General features: G+C 51.1%; 1 protein-coding gene across 1 annotated transcript in view; it reads left to right on the top strand.

The window, feature by feature from the left end:
• LOC122368673 (glutamate receptor ionotropic, NMDA 2B-like) overlaps positions 1 to 27,472 on the top strand; it is a gene marked incomplete at its 3' end in the record, with an annotated part of 75,170 nt that overhangs the window by 15,405 nt on the left and 32,293 nt on the right. The window contains exons 4-6 of the mRNA XM_043342847.1: positions 8,762 to 8,910; positions 13,112 to 13,195; positions 26,320 to 26,506. Coding sequence (XP_043198782.1) covers positions 8,762 to 8,910; positions 13,112 to 13,195; positions 26,320 to 26,506 — 420 coding nt within the window. The remainder of the gene's footprint in view (positions 1 to 8,761; positions 8,911 to 13,111; positions 13,196 to 26,319; positions 26,507 to 27,472) is intronic.

Consider the following 27,472-nt stretch of genomic DNA (forward strand, 5'->3'; position numbering starts at 1 on the left):
CCATCCCCCCTGACCCGCCCCAGGCAGCTATCCCCCTCCCCCTGACCCGCCCCAGGCAGCCATCCCCCTCCCACTGACCCGTTCCAGGCAGTCCCCCCAACCTGACCGAGTCGGGTCACTGACCCACGTGCACCCGAGCGCTGGCGAAACGAACCCAAGGTCAGAGGTCACACTTCGGTGCTATTTGACATTCGATTGAGTTTTCGGTTCGATTCAAGGAGCTGCCATCCGATTTCTTTAATTAATTCGCCACCATTGCTGCCTTTCGAACTAAGAAATCGTTGCCAAACTCGCGGGTTCGATCATTCTCTTCATTTATGTATTGACACTGGCAGACTGGCGCAATGACGATGCTGAGCATTGTGCGGCGGAGTTTTGTCACTGGCTCCCTCGTCCCTGATCTGTGGCCACTCTCACCCCCTGAGCATTGTGTGGAGTTTTGTCACTGGCTCCTCGTCCCTGATCTGTGGCCACTCTCACCCCCTGAGCATTGTGTGGAGTTTTGTCACTGGCTCCCTCGTCCCTGATCTGTGGCCACTCTCACCCCCTGAGCATTGAATGGAGTTTTGTACTCACTGGCTCCCTCGTCCCTGATCTGTGGCCACTCTCACCCCCTGAGCATTGAATGGAGTTTTGTACTCACTGGCTCCCTCGTCCCTGATCTGTGGCCACTCTCACCCCCCCCCCCCCGGACTCCTCCGCTAATTCTGTGGCCCCGGTGACGGTAACTCTCCGTAAGGTGGTGATGTCGGGTGTCTGTCCCCTCCGGACGGAGGTGATTTCGGATGACACCCTCTCCGGGCCGACCGGCTCTGACTCCCGGCTCGGCCCGACTGGCGACAGGCCCCAGCCGGCAGCCGGCACCGGCCGGCCGGCCGACCCAGCCGCCCCGCCGCGGCCGACCTCGCCCTGTGCCGGCTAACCTCTCAGAATTCGAATCAACTGCCATGTGAAAATATTGGGCCCGTATATCTGGTCTGCGAAGTGGCGCCATCGGCAGCCGGCCGGCCAGCTAGGTCACAGACGGAATCCGGCACCGGTCCGGGGGGCAGGGGGGGCAGGGGGGCAGGGGGCTGCCGCAGCTAATCACCAGACAGCTCGTCCCGGCGGGGGACGGGCGCCGACCCGGTCAAAGTATTGTCCCGATGTGACCGGTACGGGTGAATACCTACAACAGGGACATCAGGCAGGGCGAATATACGATTACTATCGGATGCCAAGAAGCATACAGCTTTACAACAGTGCACCGCAGCCCCTTGTATGGTGTACGACGGAGCGCACGGCTCCCATTATGTGTCATTGGGATGCATAACCACCGGGAGCCAGCTGCAGTTGGCCGCGGCGCTGCCGCTACCGACCCCACTAGCACTGCCGGAGACGAGCCGTCGCAGACGGGCTCGCCTTTAGCCTCTGGCTCTGACGTTCAACACTGCAGGCGCTGACACGTGTCGTCACTGCAGCGCACCTCACATTTTCCCCGGCACAAACCATGTCGGACGGAGCGCGGCTGTCGGCTGTCAGGCGCGCCTGTCCCCTGTCGTAGCCGGCTGTCGGCTGTCGTCTGTCAGCTGTCAGACGCAGCCCCTTCTCAGGTTTCCCGGCCGCTCGTCGCTCTGAAATTTCTCCGCGGGTGGTCAGACTCAGTGCCGTCCCCGGCTGCGGGTCTCGAGGGAGAACCGCTGAGGACGGGACCGCTACGCGGTCTCGGGACGAGCATTTAAATGCCAGTTAAGGGTAACGCAGCATCCTTGCTCAAACGTCTCCCAGCGGCTGGCCTCTAGAACCACGCCGGCCGGCACCGGCGCGCGGTGACCCGACCTGACCCCGCCGGAGGGGTCGTGACCTCACCGGCGCGCCGGCCGCGAGCGAGACGGCCGAGGTCCACTCAACGCGGCCCGAGCGAGTGGAGCGGACCAGCAGCGGTCGCTGCCGAGCACGTTTCCTCCACCCACCCCCTCCAACCAGCTGCGCTGCTCTTTATTTACCTGCATTTCCTTACCTTGTCGACGTGGTCCTCTTCCTGGAAGGCGAATAGGATATAACGGAAAGAGAGAGAGAGAGAGAGAGAGAGAGAGAGAGAGAGAGAGAGAGGGAGAGGGAGAGGGAGAGGGAGAGGGAGAGGGAGAGGGAGAGGGAGAGGGAGAGGGAGAGGGAGAGGGAGAGGGAGAGGGAGAGAGAGGGAAGGAGAGGGAGAGGGAGGGGGAGAGGGAGAGGGAGAGGGAGAGGGAGAGAGAGAGAGGGAGAGGGGGAGAGAGAGAGAGAGAGAGAGAGAGAGAGAGAGAGAGAGAGAGAGAGAGAGAGAGAGAGAGAGAGAGAGAGAGAGAGAGAGAGAGAGAGATATTGATCGACTGGTTGTATGTTGAATACGATAGACTTGGTGAGGGTAATACATACTATGTGGTTGGGTAAATGCATGTCTAGTGAGGGGGCGGGCTGAGGGCGGATATACCGGGCTGAGGGCGGATATATCGGTCTGAGCGCAGATATATCGGTCTGAGCGCGGATACCGGGCTGAGGGTGGGCCGCCGCTGACGGGACGGATATACCGGTCTGAAATCCGGGCGCGTTTCCCCCCACCGCGCCGACGGGCGCCCCGGCAGGGGGACAGCTGAGTCAATGACCCGGAAAACGCCGGTCGCCGTCGCACCGTAATTGGTTTTCTATTAGCATATCTGGGCCTATGTATCACCACTAACTACATCCGATCGGACGCGCTGATCGCTGAAGGACTGTGGGACTGAATGACTGAACGGCTGCTGAATGCTCACCAAACGACTCCTGCTCTGTGGTATGTGACCAAACGATCTTGTCATTCATGCCATTCTCTTAAAGGTAGTGTGCCAGCTTTCTTGGACCGTATGGAGTTAATGGCCCAGATAAGGAGAACCGGATTTTTAGGAAACGTCTTAAATTCTTCAAATTTTGAGTACCCCAGTGCGAAATTCGCCCCGACGGGTTGTCGGTCGTACCCCAACCACATTTCACACCACTATGAACAATAAATGCACACACTGAAATCGCTATTACCGATATGCTCATCCAATCAAGTTTCGATAAACCCGTTCATCATCAGCTCCTGCAGTTTCGAACACTCCTGTTAGGTGGTGCGGTAGACCACGCCCAAAGCCAGGGCCCCGGTAACGTGAGGTAGCCGAGTCAGGGCAGCGTGCGCTGACCCAAGCCGGAGCCGCGCGTCCTCCCGGTGTCATGTGATAGCCCGGGGCCGCCGACTCGGCTACCTCACGTTACCGGGGCCCTGGCTTTGGGCGCGGCTTCTGCTCATACTTTGTGGTGCGGTGGTGGTGCGTCGGGCTGCGCGCTCTGACTTCGGCCAAGAAAAATGCGTCAGCTGATCTTGTCATTTCTGCCACTTGCGTGTGGTGAAATGGGGTCATAACTTATAAGACGGCTTTATCATATCAATTATTTTACATAAAATCATATTTCAAACCATAAATAATGTTCGACAGCCAAATAAAAGAAACAATACCAATACGGGCTTACAGTTTAAGGCTCGACATTGTGTTGTCTACGATTAGACAGCTGATAACTCATTCCCGTACGTCGTATGGTCGTAACACTATAATGACCTTTGCTTATTGTCACAAGTGCGCCGCATTCGCTATTGTTGCCCGACGCCTGTTTGCAGGTGAGCCCACTACAGTTGTTATACATATCTAAAAACCGATAAACTTTTAGGCGAAAAAGGCACTATTCCAGGCCCATTTTTGATTTTTTTTTTGCGATATTAGGTAAAAACAGAAGCTTCTTATACTAGGAAAAATAAAATGGGAAATCTTTCAAAGGTGGCACACTACCTTTAAGCAGTATATGTATTCGGGTGATCAGATGTAGTGTAAAACTTTTCAGTAGCTATATCTACCTAAGACCCAGAGTATGATTCCCAATAATGCCTTCGAGTGGGAGTAGGAACTCACGGTACCTACTCAAGCGTCATCTTTTGCGCACTCGAGTGCCGCGTGGTTTCCCCGAGCATCCATACCGGGGCTGTTGACCGCAGTCAAACAGACCGTTGCCGACCAAAAAGGAGCGCGGTCTGCTCATTGCCGGCGACCCGGGAGCTCAGAGCTCGGAGCTCGGAGCTCGGAGCTCGGAGCTCGGCGTCGGCCGGCGGTCGGCGCTCGGCCGGTCCGCTGCAGGTGCCAGTGTCTGTGCAGTTCTGTCAGTCTCACTGTCTGTGCGGCAGTTCTCTCAGTCTCAGTATCTGTGCAGTTCTGTCAGTCTCAGTGTCGGTGCGGCAGTTCTCTCAGTCTCAGTGTCTGTGCGGCACGGTTCGTCGGAAGGTCATCTCAGGCTCAAAAGAAACGGTATATACCATTCGAAAGCTGACGGTGAGCTGAATCCAAAAATGTAATTTTTATCAAAATCGATCGATGGCCTTTTTTGAAAATTGCGTTTTTGTAAAAACTTTATAATCTTTTATTCAACGGGCTGTCCCGGATATTCTTGAAAACATAAACATGTATTTTATAGTTCCAATGAAAGCTGAACACCAAAAGAACAATATTTAGCGAAGCAATATTTCCAAACATTAATATGCGTCTCCCACAGCCGACAATAAGGCGTAATCACACAGCCCTGTGTTACGATGGACCAAAGTCAGCCACACAGAAGCGTGAAATGACCCTTATCGACTCGCAGACCCGGCGCTCTCGGCCCGCCTGACCGGCCACGGAAAGAACGTTCGGCTCTCGTTCTACTAACCAAATGTCATATTTGTCAGTTTAACTGTCCACATCGCCAGTAAAGTTATTCAGGATACCTGTGAAGAAAATTCATTGTTCTGTCATCTTCACATCATACATTAATTTGCATTTGTTCGTGTCTTCTTTGCTCAATTGAGCTTGGTATCATGCCCATATAAGGAAAATTGGCCGCGCTGAAATGTCAGAGGTTGAACCGGCCTCAGCTCGGGTGGAGTGGGGGTAGCGCCCGGTGGGGTAGGGTAACCTTTGACCGGTCGCACGGCCGAGCAGCTGTCACCAGTACAGCCTCTGACAGTGAAACCCCGTTAACTTCCCCTGCGCGGGCACTGAGCGCAGCTGGATGGAACAAAACATGTAAAAGAAATAGGTAAATTAAAGCATGTTGTAAATCTAGCAGAACAATGAATTTTCTTCACAGGTATCCTGAATAACTTTACTGGCGATGTGGACAGTTAAACTGACAAATATGACATTTGGTTAGTAGAACGAGAGCCGAACGTTCTTTCCGTGGCTGGTCGGGCGGGCCGAGAGCGCCGAGTCTGCGAGTCGATAAGGGTCATTTCACGCTTCTGTGTGGCTGACTTTGGTCCATCGTGACACTGGGCTGTGTGATTGCGCCTTATTGTTGGCTGTGGGAGACGCATATTAATGTTTGGAAATATTGCTTCGCTAAATATTGTTCTTTTGGCGTTCAGCTTTCATTGGAACTAAAAAATACATGTTTATGTTTTCAAGAATGTCCGGGACAGCCCGTTGAATAAAAGATTATAAAGTTTTTACAAAAACGCAATTTTCAAAAAAGGCCATCGATCGATTTTGATAAGAATTACATTTTTGGATTCAGCTCACCGCCAGCTTTCGAATGGTATATATCGTTTCTTTTGAGCCTGAGATGACCTTCCGACGAACCGTGGCGGCAGCTCCGTCAGTCTCAGTATCTGTGCAGTTCTGTCAGTCTCACTGTCTGTGCGGCAGTTCTCTCCGTCTCACTGTCTGTGCGGCAGTTCTCCGTCAGCTACTGGCTGTCTGTGCGGCAGCTCCGTCAGCTCCTGTCGGTCTGTGCGGCAGTTCTCTCTCAGTCTCAGTGTCTGTGCGGCAGTTCTCTCTCAGTCTCAGTGTCTGTGCGGCAGTTCTCCGTCAGCTCCTGGCTGTCTGTGCGGCAGTTCTCTCCGTCTCAGTGTTTGTGCGGCAGCTCCGTCAGCTCCTGCCTGTCTGTGCGGCAGTTCTCCGTCAGCTCCTGGCTGTCTGTGCGGCAGCTCTCCGTCAGCTCCTGGCTGTCTGTGCGGCAGTTCTCTCCAGGGGCGTAGGCAGGGGGGGGGGCCACTGGGCCATGGCCCCCCCCTTGGGCGCCGAAGGCGCCCTTTGCGATTGGAGGGCGCCGAAGGCGCCCTCCAATCGCAAATGCAATTGTGATGTAATAGAATCGAAAAACAATCGCGACTGGAGGGCGCCCTCCAATCGCGAATGTGTTTACAGGGAAAATACGGATGGAGGGCGCCCTCGGAGGACGCCCATTCCAAATACGCCCTCCAAATACGGTTGGAGGGCTCCCTCGGGCGCCCTCCAACCACATTTGTAGGCTGTAGCTCTCTAAGCGTAACGGTGGTCGCCTATGTAAGCCGCTGTCCTGTAAATAAGCGCCCTCTCACCCGAAGGCGCCCTCCTGTAGGTCGCCACCCTGCTACACATTGCCGCCCTTCTGCTGATCGGCGTCCTCATAATTATTGGCGCTCTTCTACCTATTGCGCCCTCATGTGAAATTTTGAAGGCCGCCTTTCTCCCTTTTGGCACCCTCTTGCTCAGTGCCGCCCTCCTACCTATTGGTTCCCTAGTCCTTCCTGTTGAATGCTAATCGGGGCCCTTCTCCTATTGGCGCCCTCGTGTTGATCGCCGCCCTCCTAACCACTGGCACCCTCCTGTTGATCACCGCCCTCCTATCTACTGGCACCTTCCTGTTGACCAGCGCCCTCCGCACAGACGCCGTCCTGTTCGTGTCATCCTCTTGAGCAAAGGCGCCCTCCTCACCATTGCCACCCCCATTTTAATCGTCACCCTTCCGCTCATTGGCGACTTGCAGTTGATGACCGCCCTCCCACCTATTGGCGACCTCTTGTTGATCGCCACCCTCCTATTGGTGCTCTCCTGTTCCTCGCCACCCTCTTACCTGGTGGCGCCCTCCTGTTGATTGTTGATCGGGGCCCTCCTACCTATTGGTGCCCTCCTGTTGATCGCTGCCCTTCTATCCATTGGCGCCCTCCTGCTGCTCGCCAACTTCCTACCTATCGGTGCCCTACTGTCGAAACTCGGGATGTTGATCGGGGCTCTTCTACCTATTAGCGCCCTCCTGTGGATCGCAGCCCTTCTACCTATTGGCAACATCCGTTGATCGCTGCCCTCCTATCATTTATTTACTCCTTTGGCATGTTCTTCAACTTAGTCGTTCTATTGCACATAGGTAGTTGATGTCTTGCCTGTGAAAACTGCCACAAATGAACGTGCATTCAGCACAATGAATGAAGTACCTATACCTACCAAAACTATCTACGCTCTACGATGCATAAAACACGTCTTTGGTCTTAACGGATTGATCCTACTTTACGTGCATCATGGCATCTATATGTATTACGATTAAGTATTGTCAACAGGTTCGGCCGCAACAGCAGGCATCTGAAGTTTCGGTGATTGAAACTGGTTATGTGGGTACACTGTATGCACCTGTGAGAAGGCTATGAAGGCTGGTCTGAGGTAATTTGGATGATGTTTACGCATCTCGCGCTCCGGTATCAATCCGATACGGTGATCTGGTGCGTAGATATGCCACCGCCAATAAACTTTTATACATCGACACCCATGAGCCAAGCTTTCTATACAGTTTGTGTGGCAGCGGCCCGACCAAACCTTAGGTATTTTTTATACCTTCAAATTTGGTAAAAGAGCGAGAGGAGCTTTGAACAGTGATCGTATAAAAGGCGTGCCTAAAAAGCGGAGGAAAAGGTTGTTTTCAAAAATTTCGCGCGCCTTCGGCGCAGCATTTCAAGACCACTTGACCTTTTGTGACCTGGAGTATAAAGAATACACACGATGCAAAATCAATGCAGCACGACCTATACGAGGTTACGCAAAAAAAAAACTGGTGGCATGGTAAAAAACGCCTCCCAACCCCCCCCCCCCCCCGTTGAGTGATTTTTTATCTCGCGACCGTATGGCGCCCTCCTTGGGTGAGGTGGCGCCCTCCAAACCCTTGGCCCCCCCCCTTCGCGATTTTCTAAATACGCCGCTGGTTCTCTCTCAGTCTCAGTGTCTGTGCGGCAGTTCTCTGTCAGTCTCAGTGTCTGTGCGGCAGTTCTCTGTCAGTCTCAGTGTCTGTGCGGCAGTTCTCTGTCAGTCTCAGTGTCTGTGCGGCAGTTCTCCGTCAATCTCGGTGTCTGTGCGGCAGTTCTCCGTCAGCTCCTGGCTGTCTGTGCGGCAGTTCTCCGTCAGCTCCTGGCTGTCTGCGCGGCAGTTCTCTCAGTCTCAGTGTCTGTGCGTCAGTTCTCCGTCAGCTCCTGGCGGTCTGTGCGGCAGTTCTCCGTCAGCTCCTGGCTGTCTGTGCGGCAGTTCTCCGTCAGCTCCTGGCTGTCTGTGCGGCTGTTCTCCGTCAGCTCCTGGCGGTCTGTGCGGCTGTTCTGCGGCAGTTCTCTGTCAGTCTCAGTGTCTGTGCGGCAGCTCTCCGTCAGCTCCTGGCCGTCTGTGCGGCTGTTCTCCGTCAGCTCCTGGCTGTCTGTGCGGCTGTTCTCCGTCAGCTCCTGGCTGTCTGTGCGGCTGTTCTCCGTCAGCTCCTGGCTGTCTGTGCGGCAGTTCTCCGTCAGCTCCTGGCGGTCTGTGCGGCTGTTCTCCGTCAGCTCCTGGCTGTCTGTGCGACAGGTTCACCATCATCTCCTGGCTGTCTGTGCGGCAGCTCTCCGTCAGCTCCTGGCTGTCTGTGCGGCAGTTCTCTGTCAGTCTCAGTGTCTGTGCGGCAGTTCTCTGTCAGCTCCTGACTGTCTGTGCGGCAGGTTCACCATCATCGGCACGCTGACGGTGTCCAGTCAGGAGGCCGACCTGTCCGAGCTCAGTCAGTCGGACGCGCGCATCATCCTGCTCTACTCGACCCGCGACGAGGCCAAGGAGATCCTGCGGCAGGCCACCGCCAGCGGACTGACAGGTAACAGTCACCACCGCCAGCGGACTGACAGGTAACTGTCACCACCGCCAGCGGACTAACAGGTAACTGTCACCACCGCCAGCGGACCGACAGGTAACTGTCACCACTGACAGCGCCCAGCGGACTGACAGGTAACTGTCACCACTGACAGCGGACTGACAGGTAACAGTCACCACCGCCAGCGGACTGACAGGTGACTGTCACCACTGCCACCGCCAGCGGACTAACAGGTAACTGTCACCACCGCCAGCGGACCGACAGGTAACTGTCACCACTGACAGCGCCCAGCGGACTGACAGGTAACTGTCACCACTGACAGCGGACTGACAGGTAACTGTCACCACTGACACGTAACAGTCACCACCGCCAGCGGACTGACAGGTGACTGTCACCACTGCCACCGCCAGCGGACTGACAGGTAACAGTCACCGCTGACAGTCACCACCGCCAGCGGACTGACAGGTGACTGTCACCACTGCCACCGCCAGCGGACTGACAGGTAACAGTCACCACTGACAGCGGACTGACAGGTAACAGTCACCACTGACAGCGTACTGACAGGTAACAGTCACCACGGACAGGTGACTGTCACCGCTGCCACCGCCAGCGGACTGACAGGTAACTGTCACCACCGCCAGCGGACTGACAGGTAACAGTCACCACCGCCACCGCCAGCGGACTGACAGGTAACTGTCACCACCGCCAGCGGACTGACAGGTAACTGTCACCACTGCCACCGCCAGCGGACTGACAGGTAACTGTCACCACTGCCACCGCCAGCGGACTGACAGGTAACAGTCACCACTGACAGGTAACAGTCACCACCCAGTATACCTGCCGACGTCGGCCCGACGTCGGCCGACGTCGGGGTGACGTCGGCAACTCGGCATCGGCATGCCGACGTCGGCCCGACGTCGGTCCAACCTCGGAACGACGTCGGCTGGATGTCGGATATGCCCGCATGTTCCGACGTCCAGCCGAGGTCCAGCCGACGTCGGGCCGACGTCGGACCGAGATCAATTGCTGAGGTCCAGCCGACGTCGGGCCGACGTCGGACCGACATCGGCCGCTGTTTTGACCGTTAAAATAATATAAAATACATGTTTCATGTTTCATAAAGAGCTCCTGTATTCAAAATATCCTCAGGAAACTCAAATCTTCCTCCACGCCGCAACCCCCTGATCCGGACTGGACGGGAAACTTTATCCCATTTGGGATTGCCCGTAAGCCGAGCTCGCCCGTAGCCGGGTGCGGTGAGTGCTTGGGGGCTGCTCGACCTATCCTTTGGTCAGGCTCAGCCCCGGCAACTCACCAGGGCCGGGCCCAGTTCATATAGAAAGGCCAGTCGGCAAGTGTCACTTTGCCAAAGTGCCACTTGTCAAAGGGACACTTTGGGAAACGTTGGTGCAGGTGTGTAGGGGAAGGTGGGGTAAGACGGACCAGCTAAGGTTTGAGGCCGCATATCTTGCTACACTGCTCTCGTAATTCATATTATTTATAATCTTCGGAATGCTCAATCCTTCCTCTGTTGATATGTGTAAAGACTAAATTTCAAATTAAAGACATCTAGGTGGTGGATGCTCTTAAAGAGGGACATGTCAAAAACTCAAACAAGAAAAAACGTGGGGTAAGACGGACCACCCAGCAGTGCCTGCTTTCCGTTCATGTGTGTTACACTTCTGCTCTCTACTCTTGTAAGAAAAAGTAACCAGAATGGTAAAATAACAAAATGAGCCTTTATTCTTTACTCATGTGTGTTGGAAGTGCAGCTAAAAGCTGGGAACATGTGTGTTGATTGTCGTTTGGCATGAATGCATGCTAACTGAACACTTGCATGCATGGCTCACATGCAACAAAGACTCCTTCCTGAAAAATTTGCTTACTTAAGCTTGTGTCAATGTTTTGGGAAAGAACTTTCCATATGCAGGGTATAATGGACCACCACAGGGTAAGATGGAACACAGTGGTCCGTCTTGCCCCAAATCTAAATTCTGTCATTATCATGACGTATATGTCAAATAGCCCAACATTGCAAAACCTTGCCTTTCCTAAAGTGTGACTATAACTAAGTTTATAACTTTGTTCTACACAGTTAAGTGCAAAATAGAAACTAATCATGCCAGAAAGGCGCCGTAATTGAATCACCCGTAGACCTCTTATATTAGATCGGTTTGACGAAAAACAACATTTTTCTCAATAACTCAAAAGCTATGCATCCTAGCAGCATGAGCTCAAGGTGGCCATTGTTACGAAGGAAAACAAACATAGTGAGTGCATAAAGCAGTAGATACCAGCAGCGGTTCAGCCGGGAGGGCTGGTGGTCCGTCTTGCCCCGCTGGGCCGTCTTACCCCACCTTCCCCTAAGAGTGGCTATATAAATCCATTGTGGGGTCGCCCTTTCCAATAAGCGTCACGTAACAGCAATGGGACCAGGGACTCTATATGAACTGGACCCAGGGTGCTCGCCAAAAAGACCAATGTCTCCATCCTATGATCCTTCCGGCTCTGAAATGGTCTTGTCAGACCAAAAGGGCATAACGGAACAAAACAAACCAAATTCGTTAGCTGGCTGCGTGGTGTAGTGGTTAGCGCACTAACCTCGCGTTCGAATGACACTGGGTTCGAATCCCATCGCCGGCTGATGCTTTTGGCGTGTTGTCCCAGTAAACATGCCGACGTCGGCGACTGGGGGGCTCGAATCCCGCCGCCGGTTGATATTTTTGGCGCGTTGTCGCAATAAACATGCCGACGTCGGCCCCGTCGGTTCAACGACAAACGATCTCGTCAACCTCGGCAAACGATCTCGGCTCGACGTCGGCTCGACGTCGGTTGGACTTCGGCTGGACGTCGGAACATGCGGGCATATCCGACGTCCAGCCGATGTCGGGCCGAGGTTGAACCGACGTTGGGCCGACGTCGTCATGTTTACTGGGCACCGCCAGCGGACTGACAGGTAACAGTCACCACCGCCAGCGGACTGACAGGTAACAGTCACCGCTGCCACCGCCAGCGGACTGACAGGTAACTGTCACCGCTGACAGTCACCACCGCCAGCGGACTGACAGGTGACAGTCACCACCGCCAGCGGACTGACAGGTAACTGTCACCGCTGACAGTCACCACCGCCAGCGGACTGACAGGTGACAGTCACCACCGCCAGCGGACTGACAAACTGTCACCACCGCCAGCGGACTGACAGGTGACAGTCACCACCGCCAGCGGACTGACAGGTAACTGTCACCACCGCCAGCGGACTGACAGGTAACAGTCACCACCGCCAGCGGACTGACAGGTAACTGTCACCACCGCCAGCGGACTGACAGGTAACTGTCACCACCGCCAGCGGACTGACAGGTGACAGTCACCACCGCCAGCGGACTGACAAACTGTCACCACCGCCAGCGGGCTGACAGGTGACAGTCACCACCGCCAGCGGACTGACAGGTAACTGTCACCACCGCCAGCGGACTGACAGGTAACAGTCACCGCTGACAGTCACCGCTGACAGCTGACAGTCGCCACTGCCATCGTCCAGCGGACTGACAGGTGACAGTCACCACTGACAGATGTCAGTCACCGCTGACAGGTTGGGGTCACTCGGGTCCCGCTATACATCATACACACACGACACCCCGCCGCCGTCAACACAACTGGAAGGCAAAATGTTATTAATGTGCTATTGCAAAAAGGTAGATGTCCTTGCTTAGCACACCGTACTCATAACGTAACAGTCATATTTTGACAATCATAATGGGGCAGTCATATTGTGACAGTGATATTGTGACAGTGATATTGTGACAGTCATATTGTGACAGTCATATTGTGACAGTCATTATGTGACAGTCATATTGTGACAGTCATATCGTGGCAGTTCAAGCTGTTCAAACTGGTGTTCATGCGCTCTGAATGCCTCGCCTCGGGATGGAGTGTTGGAAAGCTGCCATAAGATGTCCCAAAGCGAACCTACCAACGCGAACGGTTGTGCATTTTTCCAAATACATACTTCTTGTGGTACCGCTTTTGTGTTAGTATTTGACTGCTTTGCTCAAGATAACGAGAATTTTAACTTCTTACTTGCTTACTCCGCTCGCACTTTCAAAAATATATTTTGCAGTTATTCCAAGTTGCCGAAATTACCAACTTAGCCAGCCTGTTCCTACCCGGTTATGTTCATGACACCGGTGGTTGTTCCCACCTCCAGGGAAGAACTACGTGTGGATCGTGACGCAGAGCGTGCAGGGCAGCACGGCAGTGGCGCCCGACAGTTTCCCCATCGGGATGCTCGGTGAGTCTGGGGCGCCTCGCGGCCCGTGGGTCATATCCGGGGCGCCCCCCGGCCGGCGCCCCACTGGGGAACGCCCCCGGCCGGCGCCCACGCGCTGCCTCACGGGGGGTAACGCTACCGACAGGGCGGCCTCTGATCCTGATCCCATGGAGCGCCGCGACCATTTGTACCAATTCACACGCCGAGGGGTAGAGCACCGCCAAATGCGGCTTCATGTTTCAGAGCGCTGCTTTCGGATGTGCCTGTGTGATTGTGATTGATACGCTGATGTCTCTGTTTTAGTAGAAACTAGGGTGACCCGCGTGCTCCGCAACGCGAAAAGGGATATTTTCGATCGGCGGGTGTTCGGTTGTTCTTGTGTCGGTTGGGTTATCTATCCATTTCGGTCGATTGCTTTTTGACGGCTAAACGTTTTGGTTTGTGGAAAAAATATCCACCGCATCGAGGTGCCCGTGTCTGATAAGCATGCTTTCCACTTCAGAATCTGTCAAATGTGCTTTATAATTTAGGCGCGTAGTTTTATGACAAATTAAAGGCGTAGATAATTTTCACTAAAAATCGTTTTGCAGAGGTTTGAAACATTTATATTTTTAAGAATACTGTTGCTTGTCATGCAAACGTGATGATTGGATCTTGGAGAGAATTGAATGCTCTTTCCAATGATAGCATTTTCAATTGTCAAACGTATCAGGTTAAGCAGCAAAATCCGTGTAATTATTTAGTGGCACATTTTGGACAAATACCATTTAATTCAGCGATTTTTTCCACATTGTTTTTTATCAATTAGCTTTTCACAATTTTTCCATGAGAGACGGTACATTTTTATTGCTAATAGGCGCTGTTTCAACTCATTCCGTCTGACGATCACCTGAAATTAATATAAATTCCAAAATCCGTCCAAAACGTCCATTTTTCAAAAGAAAGTGTCCTCCCCGGTGCACGTGGCGCGTGCCAACCCCTGCACCGCACACCATTCGATAGCTCGTTCGATTCTCTACACGATGCTGTTTTCCCCGTACCGGTCGGGCCCACGGTTACCGAGATATTGCACCGGGACCGGACCCGTGTCGGGCAAATTTGGCTGTTTTCGCCCGTTTTTGCCAGCCGATTAATACATGTAAAGTCTATGACGCGAATTTGCACTTTTTGGGCACGCGCCACGCGCTCGCTATTGATCCGATCGAGCTGAGACCCATCAAAGGCACGTTGTCCATCCTTGTTCTATGAGTTGCGCAAACTTCAGCGCGGTAGGTGCAACGGTGTGACCTGTAACCCGCGCTACGTAGCACCATGTCGCGACCTTTGTAATAGACAGAAACTACGTCACCACAAATAGTAATATAGACAAGCGGCTGCGCCACTTGCTTTGCTGCGTGGTAGGAAAAATTGCGGCACCAGCCAATTTGCTTTCGAATGGTGTTTGATTCATGTCGATGTGTCGTCTAGAAGCATAGATATGGACGGAAATGTGAAGAGAATTTAAAAAAGAACTGTTCTGAGGGCGTTGTTGGATGAAATTTGGGTGATACGGGGTCAAGACGGGTCAAAGGGGTCAGCCCCGGTCACTTTGGGTCAGGCCAGGTCACATAGGTCACCTCTCGTCCGCTGGGATCAGCCCGGGCCACTTTTTTGCTTTTGTCTCCACCACTACCCCTACCCCTACCACTACCCCTACCACTACCCCTACCCTACCACTACCCCTACCCCTACCCCTGTCCCCTACCACTACCCCTACCACTACCCCTACCACTACCCCTACCCCTACCCCTACCACTACATCTACCCCTACCACTACTACTACCCATACCACTACCCCTACCACTACCCCTACCACTACCCCTACCACTACCCTTACCACTACACTACCCCTACCACTACCCCTACCACTACCCCTACCACTACCCCTACCCCTACTCCTACCAACACCGCTGGGTCATGTCAGGTCACAGAATAATTCGTGCCATTCCATTGCCCTTACTCGATTTTGTCGGAAATGGCGCTTTGTGGCAAATGTGGCGCATTGCGGCAAATGCGGCGCATCTGTACCTGTTGTTTGAGCATGCATCTTGACACCAAATTACACCCATATCGGACTATATTTGACAAAACTGTGCGAGTTGCGGCGAAAATGACGCCCTGAGATAATTGTGGCGCATTGCGGCAAACGCGGTGCATTTGTAAACTCGTATCACAAACTGTTGCCATTCAACGAAAATCTACACATTCTCTCGACACTATTTATTCAAATTAAAACCTGCCCATCCGCCAATGCGAGGCACCCGCCACCGATCGGCATGCATTTAGTCCACAAAGTTTGTCGACCCCGGCTCTCAATGAAGATATACGAACCGATGAAAATTTCATTGGCGTTCTTCCAGCGCGCCCCACGCGCAAACCGTGCACCCCAGCGAGTGGAAACCTAGAAAAGGCGCTGACCCGCTTTGTCACCTATAAGGTGTGCAAATTTCAACCCCCTACGATATACCGTCTGCCCTGTAGGCCGGCTAAATTGAACCCACTACACGGCGTGGCGGACAAACAGACAGACAGACAGATGGATCCTGTTCAAATAGTAGTATAGATGTTGTAAAAGTAGAATACATCAAGCTGAGTTTAAGTTATGAAGTTGTCGCCGTTAAATCGTCATCATCACGCCTCAAAGATCAGATCACTGATAACTCGGAGTCGTAATACCAAAACAACCACATAAGGATCGTCTATGTTTTATTATCTATTTTGCATGCTGAATCAGCTGGGGCTGGCAACGGCCACTTCACGACTGGTGTTAAGTTAGGTCCAGATCATTCTCAAGTCTGGCAAAACAAATTGCAATCCAAACTTGTGAATGAGCCAGGTTAGGCTCAGATCAGCCCGGAAAAGTTTGAAATCCAAGCTTGTGCATGACAGGTTATCTGTCCGACATTTTTCTAGATGGAACTTTCTGCAGTTTTAGTTCTTTCCCTAGGCAAATAGGTCACTGGCTGTTTTCGTATGGTACCGAGGGGTACACTGGGTCAGTGTTTATAATAATAATAATCCATTTATTTCGCACCGATATTTCACGGTACATATTCAACACATAACAATACACACCAACACAACACACGAACATGCAGACATAGCACAGCTACGTTTTACCCATTAAGTCAGGCATCTAAGTCATTACATCTAGGTGGTCCCGCCTTGGTCCCGCCTCATCATGCGTTCATTGACTATACGCTCAATGTTCGACATAAATATGTTTTGTAAGTCAAATGGAGTTATGACACTGAAATCCAAGCCTAGTAGGTCGTAGCGTCTCCGTATTGCGAGGCTAGCTTTCGCAGATAATCCATTACGGCCTATTACACTATTTCTAATACACTGGACAATACCATTACTGCTTTGATTGATGCGACGGTGAAACATGAGCTGTCTTTTAGCCAGAAGCATAGGACAAGTAAGTAATTTGACTCGATGACACAGTTCATGATTTCTGGTTCCAAGGGGCAAATTCATAAGCTTTTTAATGCACCGATGATACGCTACATGCATTTCACGAAGAGATCTCTGATTGGTATCAACATTCCATAGTTCACATCCGTACATATGTGTACAGTATGACTTAAATAATTTTATAAGTAAACTCTTATTAGCATGCCTGAGCTTTGCATAAAGCATGTTGGTCATATAGTACATTGAGCGCTTTACCCTTCGAATATCGGGCACATCACATAAGTCATTAGAAATGATATGGCCAAGGTATTTAAATTGACTGACCCATTTCAGATTCTCACCACACAGTGCGATTTTTGGCTCCTTAGAGTTCATTAAATGACTAGCTTTATAAGGCTTCCTAGGGTTAAAAACCATGCACACAGTTTTTTGCACATTAAACCTTATATCTCTGGACACAGCAAAACATTCACACTGATCCACCAGAGTCTGAAGCCCTTGTCTGGTGGGGGATAGAAGCACTATATCATCCGCATAGGCGATGACATTGACGGCACAATCGCCAACAAAACATCCAGTTCGAAGAGAACGCAACTTAATCAACAGATCATCAATATATACATTGAATAGCAATGGGGAGAGGTTTCCGCCCTGCCTTACACCATTCTGGATGGAGAATGACACTGATTCCCTACTGGCCCATTTGACACTCATTCTCTGATGCCCGTACCAGTGAATAAGAAGTTTCAAATATATTGGGGGAACTTTTCGTTGATCAAGTATCTTAAAAAGCGTGGCATGACACACTCTGTCAAACGCCTTACTCGCATCTAAAAAGGACACATACACCGAACTGCCTCGCTCTGTGTAATAGTTCACTGTCTCTTTAAATGCATAAACAGCATGAGATGTCGAATGGCCATCCTTGAATCCAAATTGGGATTCACATGTCTTTAAGAAGGGAGCTAGAAGCTAGAAGGGAGCTGTTTGTTGTAGCCGTGTTTTTTTATTTTAGGGCAGCCGGAGATTGCGTCTCATTATCGATAAATACGGACTCAGCAGCAGCGGCTGGCCCGCATGAGAGATACACAATACCGTAGTTAGATACCTACTTACTCGCTTCATCAGGCTACCAGGTTGGCCAGTTACAGGTGAAGTAGGACAGGGTTTTCACTTGGGCATATCGATACAGTGTCGACCACACGGAAGACGTTTGTGATGTGAAACCACTGATGCCAGTGATAGTTCACTATTACTTTGGGGAGGGGTTGCGGGAGGGGAGACCGCCTTATTGGACCTGCAAAGGGTATGACCTGCTGAATCTCCAGGAACGGCCAGAAACCTGAGCGCCGAACTCAGCCTTATTGCCAAATCTAGGTGCTGTGAGCGCGGCGTCATCGATTGGCCGTGGTGTGGGGCGGTGCGCGGCGCTGAGCGGTGCTTTAGTAGCCGCGGGGATTTCGGGGTGAGTTGGAGTGGAGCGGACCGCGCGCGTCTCACCAACTGAAGGCGACCCTAAGCCGGCGATCTGCGGCCGCACTCGGCGCACGCCCGGAGTTCCGACTGCTGGGGGAGGGAGAGAGTCGAGGGACAGAGGGGAGAGAGTCGAGGGAGAGAGGAGAGAGCGACACTGGGCAGAGGAGGAAGAACACCAGAGCGGCGGTACCTGGACCTCCAGAGCGGCGTGTGATATACATGTCGATAACCAGAGAAGTGCATTACCTATTTGACTGAGACAGGACGTCCCAGTCCCATCGCACTGGGGAGACACAGCCCGGTGTCGGAGGAGACACTCACAGCAACTGTGGTGCAGGCTGTCCCGGGGCCACTGGGGAGACACAGCCCGGCGGTGGGAGGGGGAGGAGTCCCTCTGGGGAGACACAGCCCGGTGGGGAGGGGGAGGAATCCCAGTCCCACTGGGGAGACACAGCCCGGTGGGGAGGAGTCCCAGTCCCGCTGGGGAGACACAGTCCGGCGGGGAGGGGAGGGGGGAGGAGTCCCAGTCCCGGTGGGGAGACACAGCCCGGTGGGGAGGGGGAGGGGGAGGAGTCCCAGTCCCGGTGGGGAGACACAGTCCGGGGGGAGGGGGAGGGGGAGGAGTCCCAGTCCCGCTGGGGAGACGCAGTCAGCAGTGGGACTGCCGGGTACGGAGCAGTTGCCGAGACTGCAGCGACTGACTGCGCAGCCCGCTGACTGACTGACTGCGCAGCCCGCTGACTGACTGAGTGCGCAGCCCGCTGACTGACTGACTGACTGCGCAGCCCTCTGACTGACTGAGTGCGCAGCCCTCTGACTGACTGAGTGCGCAGCCCGCTGACTGACTGAGTGCGCAGCCCGCTCAGGGCGGCGGCGGGCCCGCTACACGCTACACAGCGCTACGAAACGACAGGTCAGGTCCGGCTGGGTCGTACTCGTAACAATAAGGAATCGTCTAGACATGAACTGGCACAGCCCCGAGTATTTTATACAGCCAGAACCATCTCGTAGTTTACCAGGAGTTTACCTAAGTTGTAAACTCGTAAAACTCGGCAACTCGTAAAACTCGCAGTCTGTCATTGGTTTGACAAATCGCCCACGCTTGGTCATAAAAAAATGTGGGACATACATCACAATGTCGTGCGATAAACGTTACTTTATGATTATGTGGAAACAGGCTGCAGTTTTGAAGCTAGATGTGTTTTTAAGCTAGATGTGCAGTTTTAAAACTAGATGTTTACTTATCTTAACCCTGGTTTTTCCAGCCCTCCGTTTCTGAGATTTCCGGCAGTTTCAGATCAGTTACAATTCAGTTTCAGTTCAGTTTCAGTTCAGTTTCAGTCCAGGCGAACTAGCACTATTAACCCTCGCCCCGTTGGGGGGGGGGCCATTTTGGCCCCCCCTGTGGTTTTTCCTGAATAGCAAGAAAACGGCGGCGCGCAGCGCCGCCAAATTTTCAGTACCTTCCCGGGCATCAATTTGACACCTTCACACCAAATTTCAAGTCTTAGGTCACCTTAGGTCAGGAATTATTGAGGTCAAACTGAGGTCATGTTCGAGCAAAAATGAGCAAAAAACATGCAATCTTGAAACGCTCACGAAATCTACAGTTATCAAGCAATTTCAAAGTTCTTTATATGGTCTAGTAGACAAAAAGCGGCGCTACAAAACTGCTATCTCGGATTTTCAAAATTTTTGGTTTTTGACCCAAAAAAAATCAAAAAATTGATTTTTTTAGAAAAACTTTGAAAAAATCCAAAATTTTTCCGAATTTCGAAAAAAAACGGAATATATGTGATAGTCCCAGCGCTCTTCTATATACATACCAAATTTCAGATCGATATCTCGTTTTTTGGCCAAGTTATAGCGAAAAAACTGTTCAAAAATGATGACGTCAAATTTTTGAACTCAATTTTTAGCAATTCTAGACCTCGTACGGCAAAACAAAGACCACCATTGAACTCCCCGTGACGAGCTGCATCGATTCGATACCCATTTTATGCAAAAATATTAACTTTGAAATTTGACCTAATTTGACCTGACCTTGACCTGACCTTGACCTGACCTTGACCTGACCTTGACCAAAACGTGATTTAAGCTGGCCCCAAAGGCTGCCTGACCCATATAATCGCATTTGTCATGTAAAATGGACCATAAAACATGTATCACACGACGCTTTCATATTGTGACCCCCCCGTGACCTGACCTCTGTGACCTGACCTGGTATCAGTGACCTCAAATAGCAAAATATGTGTTTGAAGAACATTTCCCCATCGATGATTTTCAATGAAATGCATTTTACTCGATTTTACAACGCATTTCTTGAAGTGCCTGTGAACGGTGAAAATTGGACCTTTGACCTGACCTGTGACGTCATCGGTTTGACCTAGGTCAATAAAATTGGGTCACAAGGTAGTTCCCCGTTGGGGCTATCCAACGCCGTTTACCGCTTGTCGCTATGTTGCGTGGTTCTCGAGATCTTAGGGGGGGCCAAAATGGCCCCCCCCCAACCGGGCGCGTTGCTCGGCAGAGCCCAACGGGGCGCGGGTTAATACTGTCGGTACTGATTGTATGTATGTTACAGTTAGTATGCGAAATCCGTTAGTTTGCAACGCAACTAGTTTCGTTGCAAACTACCTGACCGGCCAGGTAGTTTGCAACGAAACTAGTTCCGTTGCAAACTAACTGACCGTCCAGTTAGTTTGCAAACTAACTAGTTAGGATGCAAACTACCTAGTTACTTTGCAACGGAACCAGGTGTGTTGCAACGGAACTAGTTGTAATGCGAAATCGACGAGGCAGTGGCTCTATTTGTCGGTTATATTCAACTTTTATGTAAATTTTAGCAACGGTTGTTAAAACAAAGCTGTGTTTTTCTAACGGATGACACTAGACATAAGACGGGTGGTCACATTTAGGATATAAACAGTGAATTAACCGGATTCGACTACATACGTTACGATCACTGGCGGATCCAGAGGGGGGGGGGGGCGCCCAAAATCGCTTCGCCATCCACGCAGCGCCCGAAAGTGACAAATATTTACTTATTTTGAGAACGAAACGGAAACTGAGCAACTTTTATAATCAAATACTTGTTTCAGATTGCACAGCCGTGTGTAAGGATTGGAATCAAAATCCGAAAGGTTTTTGGAAAACTTTTTTTTTTTGGATTATGTCTCCCGCAACGTTTAAGACCATCTTTCTGGAACCGCCAGTGATCACCATAAATGTGTACTGTAGACATAACCCGCGCCCCACTGGGGGAGGGGGGCTATTCATAGCCCCCCTCCCGTTTTTCTGCAATAACTTCTAAACCGCTTGACGTATCGCCGCCAAACTTTCAGCAGGTACCTTCGGCTGCATCAATTTGACACCTTGTGTCAAAATTTCAACTACGTATCTATCATAGGTCGGCCGGAAATGACGTCAGAGTGACGTCATGTTCGATTTTCAAAATTTTCAAAAAAAAAAATTGACTTTGAAAATTATACATATTAAAATTTAAAATTTGTATTTTTATCTTTTTTCAAAAACTTTTGCACTTTTCGAAAAAACGGAATAAATATTATAGAACACATGCTTATGACTTAACCTAGCAAGTTTTAGCCAGATATCTTAAAAAATGGTCAAGTTATACGCATTATAGCAAAAATTTCACAATTTTGAATTTTCAAATCAATTTTTCTGTACCAATTTGACATCGCACACCAATATAAACAGCACCATCGTGTTCCTGAGCTCAAACTGCATCCGATAGACATGTTTTTTGTTGAAAAATTTCAACTTTAAAATTTGACCTTTTTTGACCTGAAAGTGACCTGACCTCAGCTATATTCAGATGAAAATGGCCTCAACTGACACAGGCGACACCGAATTCGAAATCTATAGCCTAAATGGACCATAAACCATGTGTCACGTGACCGACTTATGACATAAGATTTCCGTGACCTATGATGACCTGACCCTGACCTGAAAATCAAAGTACCTACAAGTTTGGTACCCTCAGAATATCTAAAGCATCTGTTCAAGAGTGTGTAAACCAAAAATCAGCCTGATCTGACTTGTAAGACGGCAGCCATAGAGCCCAAAAGGTGAACAAGCCAAATATCAATAATATTTACTTTGACCTGACCTGTGACGATATCGGTGACCTCGAGGTCAATGAAATTTGGTTTCGTTCGACAGTTTTTCCGGGGCTATTAGATGCCGTTTGAATTTTGACGATCGGACCAGTAGTTTCGGAGTAAGAAGGGGGAGTCTATGAATAGCCCCCCCCCCCCGTAGGGCGTGTTATACACAGACCCCAGTGGGGCGCGGGATAAGCGGAAAGTAAAGGTTCTGCTGCCGATTTCGGAATATTCCAGAACCGAGTCGCTGACGAGCTCCTACCTCCACAACCGATCATTCTGTGACGCAACCTGCCCTCTGCTCATTGGCTGTTACCGAATGACCCGGCACCGCTAGGTCACCTGGCTAGGCAAGTCGCAGTAGGAGTCGCCCGGTGAGACAGATTCTTGATCGCACGCTTACCCTGGATCACGGGACAAAATGGGACAATACAGTTCAGTTCTGTTCTGTGCGACGGCTGTGGTGACTGGTGTTAGTGGGTGTCTAAAAAAATCAAAATCGTAAAATGCCCCCCGGAACTGCCCCTCCTCTGGATCCGCCAGTGATCGTCACATTATGTAGTCACTAGTCGAAACTGTTTCAATTTTCATCCATAAATGTGACCACCCGTCCTACACGTATGTCTAGTGTCACACGTTAGAAAAACACAGCTTTGTTTTAACAACCGTTGCTAAAATTTACATAAAAGATGAATATAAACGACAAATAGAGCCACTGCCTCGTCGATTTCGCATTACAACTAGTTCCGTTGCAACACACCTAGTTCCGTTGCAAAGTAACTAGGTCTACCTGGCCGGTCAGGTAGTTTGCAACGTAACTAGTTGTGTTGCAAACTAACGGATTTCGCATACTAACTGTAACATGTATACTGTATAGGCACGGGAACTGCTGGTGCTGTTGGTAAGTGTCGGTCCTGCCAGAACTGTCGGTAGGCACTGTGGGTATTGATGATGGCCCTTGGGCCCGTGGGTGAGAGCATGGCTCAGCTCACCGCTCCGTGAGAGCAGGACACAACTCACCGTTCGGTGAGAACCAGCACAGCTCACGGTTCTCTGCGCTGAGTGGGCCGACCGCTGAGCCAGTCTCGGCTATCCGGCAGGTGTTTCCATAGCGACCGGCCAGAGCTGGCTGGGGACTGAATGTGGGGGACTGAATGTGCCCCATTGTCTGTCAGCAGCTGTGCAGAGCGCTGTTCAAGTCCCGAACTGCGGCTCTGTGGTGGAAGTTTGGTTAATAGATTTGCATGGGGAGGGTAATTGTTTTGTTTTGGTGCGTCCCGCTGAGTAGCTCATCCCGTCTCTGCGTGCTGCTGTTGAGGGGGGCGGTAATTGCCTGAGTTGCGGGGTGGGCTGTTGACATCTTGTTGGAGGCGGGATTGACATTCAAATTAGTTCAACGTTAAGAGGCTTGTTTTGTTGCATTGTTCAACTGAATAGCAAGGTAGTAATGATCCACGCTAGCCATGGCGCCAATAGAAGCAACCACTGATGCCAATAGCGAGTTACAATAGCCCGCGTACAAGGCGGCCATTTCTGCAGGCCCATATCTGATGAGATGGATATCGCAACAGGTGGATATCCACTGGTCGACAGGTCTGAGATATCCCAGAAACGGCGATGCGCGGCGCCATTTATTTGGTGAAACTCTTCTTAGATTTATCAAGTGAGTTTTTGCTCATTCCTGACTCCAGACCATCAGGCCACGCTAGGTGATTTAACTTCCCAACTGATTTTGCTGCAGCTGGCAAAATGTCATTTGGGTAAGGGTCATCGAATTCTTAGATAAGATGCAGAATTGAATGACTGGAGCGTACGTTCTTGCAATTCCTCGCCTTTTCCGCCAGTTATTTGTAAAAAAAACGAGGGGTGTCCGTTCAATTCACCTTCTATAATTATGTGCACGAGGGCTAAGCTTACATATCTCAATTGTCATTTGTTACAGTGCAGAACGTACCGTTTTTTTCTTTTTTTGGCACTAATAATTTATAACATTTTTTTCGACTACGCAAAGATGAGCCTATCAGAAACAAACTTAATTGTTATGGTCTCGTCTACTCTACATTATGCCGAGTACATTGTATGTATATTGTACAGTCTGTCTTAAAAGTACCGCGCAAAGTAACGGTGGATCCATCAAGCCTGACCGAGGAAGGACTGCTAAATTTGAGTCACCGCAGTCACCGCAGTCCTTACAGTGAAGGACGTCCTCACTGTAAAAAAATGTTTACTTATTTCTTAGTTATCCGGCCACTTTTCACTAACAAAATGCGAGTAGACTTGAAGTGCGAGTAATACTCGTATTTTGTTAGTTAAAGTAAAGTTTACTCCTATGTAGTTAGTGAAAAGTGGCAGGATAACTAAAAAATAGTAAACATTTTTTACAGTGCTCGTCCCAGGTCAATTGGTTCGGTGACTTTCAAATTATAGCAGTCCTTCCTTGGTCAGGCTTGATGGGTCCACCGTTAATTTGCGCGGTACTTTTAAGACAGTTTGTACCTACACACATTAGCCCGTGAAGGTCAACTGAACTCGCCAGTGAGCGTCTGTTCCAATAGTTTTTTTTTTTTAGTTTGTCCAAGGCAACACAAAACTTTTGCTAGTGAGGTGCCTCTGTAAAATTAGAAGAAAAAAAAATGAGAGAATGAAAAATGTGTATGCATTATGCATTGTCTGCATTTGTTTATAAAACTTAACATCATATTTTGCGGTCTATGTACTAAAATAAATGAGGCATTCAGCAATCAGCATTCGTCAAAAGCTGGTCAAGGTATGGCCCTTGACTCTAAGCCTTATCTTTTTTGGGGAAAAAACTGAGGGATAAAATATCGACCATTGCAATATCGAATGGACCAAAGCATCACAATTGCTAAAACAGTTAAATTGAAGTTTTTCTCAACATGAACGGGCTAATAAGCGGCCAATTGAGCAACAGGCGATTCGACATAAAATCATGCTTTCATTTCTCTAAATGCAGACATGCATATTGCATAACTACAAACATACACATTTACATGTCTACAAGCATACATACCTACAAATATACATACCTATTACATACACACATATACATATACTTACATACAACGCATACATACATACATCCATTCGTGCAAACATACACGCATTCAGATCATGGATGCTAATTACCCGCATGCATGCATAACTACATGCACGATAGATACCTTTCTATGTACTTACGTGTTCCATAGGAAACGTGTACCTTTAATTGCATGGACCCAATGTTTGATCCGTGATCTCAACAATGTCTCACGACCAGTCAGGCTAAGGTCCATGACGTCACTGTAGGTATTCCAGGGGTGCAATTCGCCAGTACCCCGTGCGTGCGATTGATATGGGGGGAGGCAATTTATTGGAAAAGGCTGATGGATTCGATTTCCTGCGTATATGCCGAAAGAGTGTGTTTCAGCCTCTTCCGGCAAAAAGGTACGCATAATCGCCTATACTTACATCGGATCTAAAAAACAGAACCATTTAAAAATGCTTATATATCTCCCTGAGTATAGAGATATGAATATGCTTATATATCCCCCTTATTATAATTGCTCCCCGAATAACCAGCGCCGCTCCCTGAATAACTAACCCTCCTGTCGGCCCGTCCGTCGTCTGCGCGGCGCTGCATCTCCAAATGGAGCCGGGGGATTACCGCCGCCATTTCAGCGGCCAAACGGGGACGGACTGACAATGGAGCGGTATATAGCGGACCTCAATTATGCACTGTCACATCGGCCTTTATAGCAGAATTACGAGACTTCTGGCGGCTTCATGTGGTCTGAAATTGTTTATTACGGCTCAGCCGACTGCATATTACTGTCTTGAAATTCACACCTAGTATACCGCTCAGCACGGACGGTTATATGCCAACTAGCAGGGGTTGTAAACCAACTACGGGTGGGTATGCCGACCGCCCGGCGTGGTACACCAGCAGGGGTGGTATGCCGACTACCCCCTGCCGCCACGTGTGATGTACCCGTTCCGTGGTTACTGATCTCCTGGCTACCCCCTGCCGCCGGGGGTGATGTACCCGTTCCGTGGTTACTGATCTCCGGCTACCCCCTGTCGCTGCAGGCGTCCATTTCCGGACGGACGAGGAGAGCCTGAAGGAGGCGATCGGTCGCGCCATGACGGTGTACGCTCACGGCCTGGAGCTGCTGTACCGGGACCGGGCGGCGGCCGGCAACCTCAGCCTCAGCCCGGCGCTCTCCTGCACCGGCGGCGGACAGTCGCGCTGGGCAGACGGCGAGCGCTTCTACCGGTGAGAGGGGAGCGCTTCTACCGGTGAGAGGGGAGCGCATCTACCGGTGAGAGGGGAGGGGGGGGGGGCGAGCGCTTCTACCGGTGAGAGGGGGAGCGCTTCTACCGGTGAGAGGGGGAGCGCTTCTACCGGTGAGAGGGGAGCGCTTCTACCGGTGAGAGGGGGAGCGCTTCTACCGGTGAGAGGGGAGCGCTTCTACCGGTGAGAGGGGGAGCGCTTCTACCGGTGAGAGGGGGAGCGCTTCTACCGGTGAGAGGGGGAGCGCTTCTACCGGTGAGAGGGGGGGGGGGTCGCTTCTACCGGTGAGAGAGGTGGGGAGGGGAGGGAGCCGTGCATAGGTTCTCCTGCGCGTACAACGAGTCTGGTATACTCTGTACACAATGACACAGTATATTTATGTTAAGGCTGGCTGCTGTCCAAGTTCACAGAAAGCCGTCCCTGTTCTTTATTTTCAGCTGAAGAATTCAAGTGAATCGCCTAGAAAAGCCCCGAGGCTGATGCATTGTGCACATAAATAATTTTACGGTCGGAGCGCGGATCAAGTGGGCGCAGTACTCGCGTTTACAGAGAGAATGTGATGCCGTCAGTCACATATGGAATAAAGCGCGAACCAGCTGAATGACAATGGAGCGGGCGGCCGAGGAGCGGCCCGCTCCTGAGCCGACGGCAGTGTTTCCGTCACGGCTCGGAGAAGCGGCGGCGCGCGCCGGGCCGCCGGTTATGGTCGGGTGTCCGCTGCCGCCGGCGCCGGCCTGTTTAACCCATCCATCTCATGGTCTGATATTTCTGTCCGAATGGAGCCGGATGGGCCATCAGAAGCCGCAAACACTCGGGGCTGTTTGGCCAGAGAGCTGGCGACGGCCGCCGATTGTCGCCAGTTCCGACCCCGACAGGTCGGACCACCGCCACGGACAATGTCACACCACCCTCACATCTGAGACATCATGCATCACCTGATAGCCACAG

Source organism: Amphibalanus amphitrite, unplaced genomic scaffold, assembly GCF_019059575.1.
Source record: "Amphibalanus amphitrite isolate SeventyFive unplaced genomic scaffold, NRLGWU_Aamphi_draft 000966F_arrow, whole genome shotgun sequence".
Classification (NCBI taxonomy): domain Eukaryota; kingdom Metazoa; phylum Arthropoda; class Thecostraca; order Balanomorpha; family Balanidae; genus Amphibalanus; species Amphibalanus amphitrite.